The sequence below is a fragment of the Orycteropus afer genome, unplaced genomic scaffold (assembly GCF_000298275.1).
Source record: "Orycteropus afer afer isolate SDZICR_OR568_19922 unplaced genomic scaffold, OryAfe1.0 scaffold00092, whole genome shotgun sequence".
Classification (NCBI taxonomy): Eukaryota; Metazoa; Chordata; class Mammalia; order Tubulidentata; family Orycteropodidae; genus Orycteropus; species Orycteropus afer.
In genome coordinates, this window is record NW_006921679.1 from 1,191,477 (window position 1) to 1,193,169 (window position 1,693).

At 36.6% G+C, this 1,693-nt stretch overlaps 1 protein-coding gene across 1 annotated transcript in view; it reads left to right on the forward strand.

The window, feature by feature from the left end:
• The first annotated feature begins 514 nt into the window (after positions 1 to 514).
• IFT88 (intraflagellar transport 88) overlaps positions 515 to 1,693 on the forward strand; it is a 223,394-nt gene continuing 222,215 nt past the window's right edge. The window contains exon 1 of the mRNA XM_007942504.2: positions 515 to 604. Within this exon, the coding sequence (XP_007940695.1) occupies positions 515 to 604 (90 nt within the window). The remainder of the gene's footprint in view (positions 605 to 1,693) is intronic.

The following is a 1,693-nucleotide window of genomic DNA, read 5'->3' on the forward strand; positions in this document are numbered from 1 at the left end:
GGATCTCTCCTGCATCTTGCCCTATGTTTCTCTTCGTTTGTATCCTGTTGTGTTATATTAAAGTTGTTATCACAGGTATGGTGTTTTTGTGAGCTCTGGGAGTCATTCTAGTGAATCATCGGACCCAAAGGGGCTGACTGCTCTGAAGTGAATAGAATCATAAGAACTCCTGAGCTTGCAGCTAGCACCTGCTGACTCAGCCCTGAGTGGCTGGGGATAAGAGAGGCAGGCTATGTGGAGCAGCTGGGGTGTGAACTGACCAGGAAAGGGAAGCTGAGGTTTCCATAGGATACAACTACTACATGTGGAGTAGAATTTATTATCCACCACACATTTGACCTTAGAGATGGGTGATGGTAGTTTCCCTGGACTAGTATGCATAATTGGCACTATATGTCAGCAGGTTAGCTAGAGAAAACCAGATAGTGCAAGGTGTTAAATAATTATACTCTGAGTTAAGAGTGATTTCATATACCAAGAACATCTGTACACTGCCATTTTTTCTTAGGTACAAATGATGCAAAATGTGCACCTGGCTCCAGAGACAGATGAAGATGATCTTTATTCTGGTTACAATGACTACAATCCAACATATGATACTGAGGTAAATTTCTACCAATAATAAGAATTGCACAGAAGGAAAGACCATGAGCATAGTCATGGAAACTAAGATGAATTATATGCTTGTATTCTTCAGCACTAGCTAAATAAATGTATAAGTTCAGAGACTTAGATCACCTCAAAGTACCTAAAATCTTGTTGATGTTGTTTTAAATGCTCTGAATTCATTGTTTTAAATGCTCCCTATTTGCTATTGAAATCATATTTTCATATGTAGTTACTTTTTTCTTCTGTTAATTTAATTATGTAAATATTTTGTAGAAAAATTAGGAAATAGAGGTAAGTATAAAGAAAAATTATGGAAGCTCTCATCACCCAGAGAAAACCATTAACTTATAGTTCTTATTTCTCTAAACATTTCTATATTAGATATGCACATACTCTATAGCTCTATATAAGGAGCACTGGTAGTGTAGTGCTTAAGGCATTTGTCTGCTAACCAAAAGGTTGGTGATTTGAACCCACTAGCCACTCCTCAGAAGAAGGGTGAGGCAGTCTGTTTCTGTAAAGATTCACAGCTTTGGAAACTCAATGAGGGTCACTATGAGTCAGAATCAACTTGATGGCAGAGTTTGGTTTTGGTTATAGCTCTCTATTTGAATAAAATGGAATTATGCTGTGTGTGCTGTTTATAACTTGTTTTTTCTCTTTATTCACTTATACTAATGTATTGATATTTAGTAGTATGGTAATTTTCAAAGGTGAAATTGTTACTAACACAAATTTAGATATTTTAAATTCTCTTTATTTTTCTAGTGAGGTTACAGTGTCCAGATTGTAAAAAATAAAATACTCTTTCTAAAGGTATCTTGACCTACTATCGGAAGGAAAAGTAAGGGTGAAGGATGTGAATGTTAATCTATCAGAGCTCCTTATTTGCTTGCTAGGATACGAAAACTAGATATTAACATTTATAGGACTTTAATTTAGGGAGCAAGGATATCTCCTTGAGGACTAAGGTGTGCCTGACACAAGCCATGATATTTTCAGTCGCCTTGTATGCATGTGAGAGCTGGACAACGAATAAGGAAGACCGAAGAAGAGTTGATGCTTTTGAGTTGTGGTGTTGGCG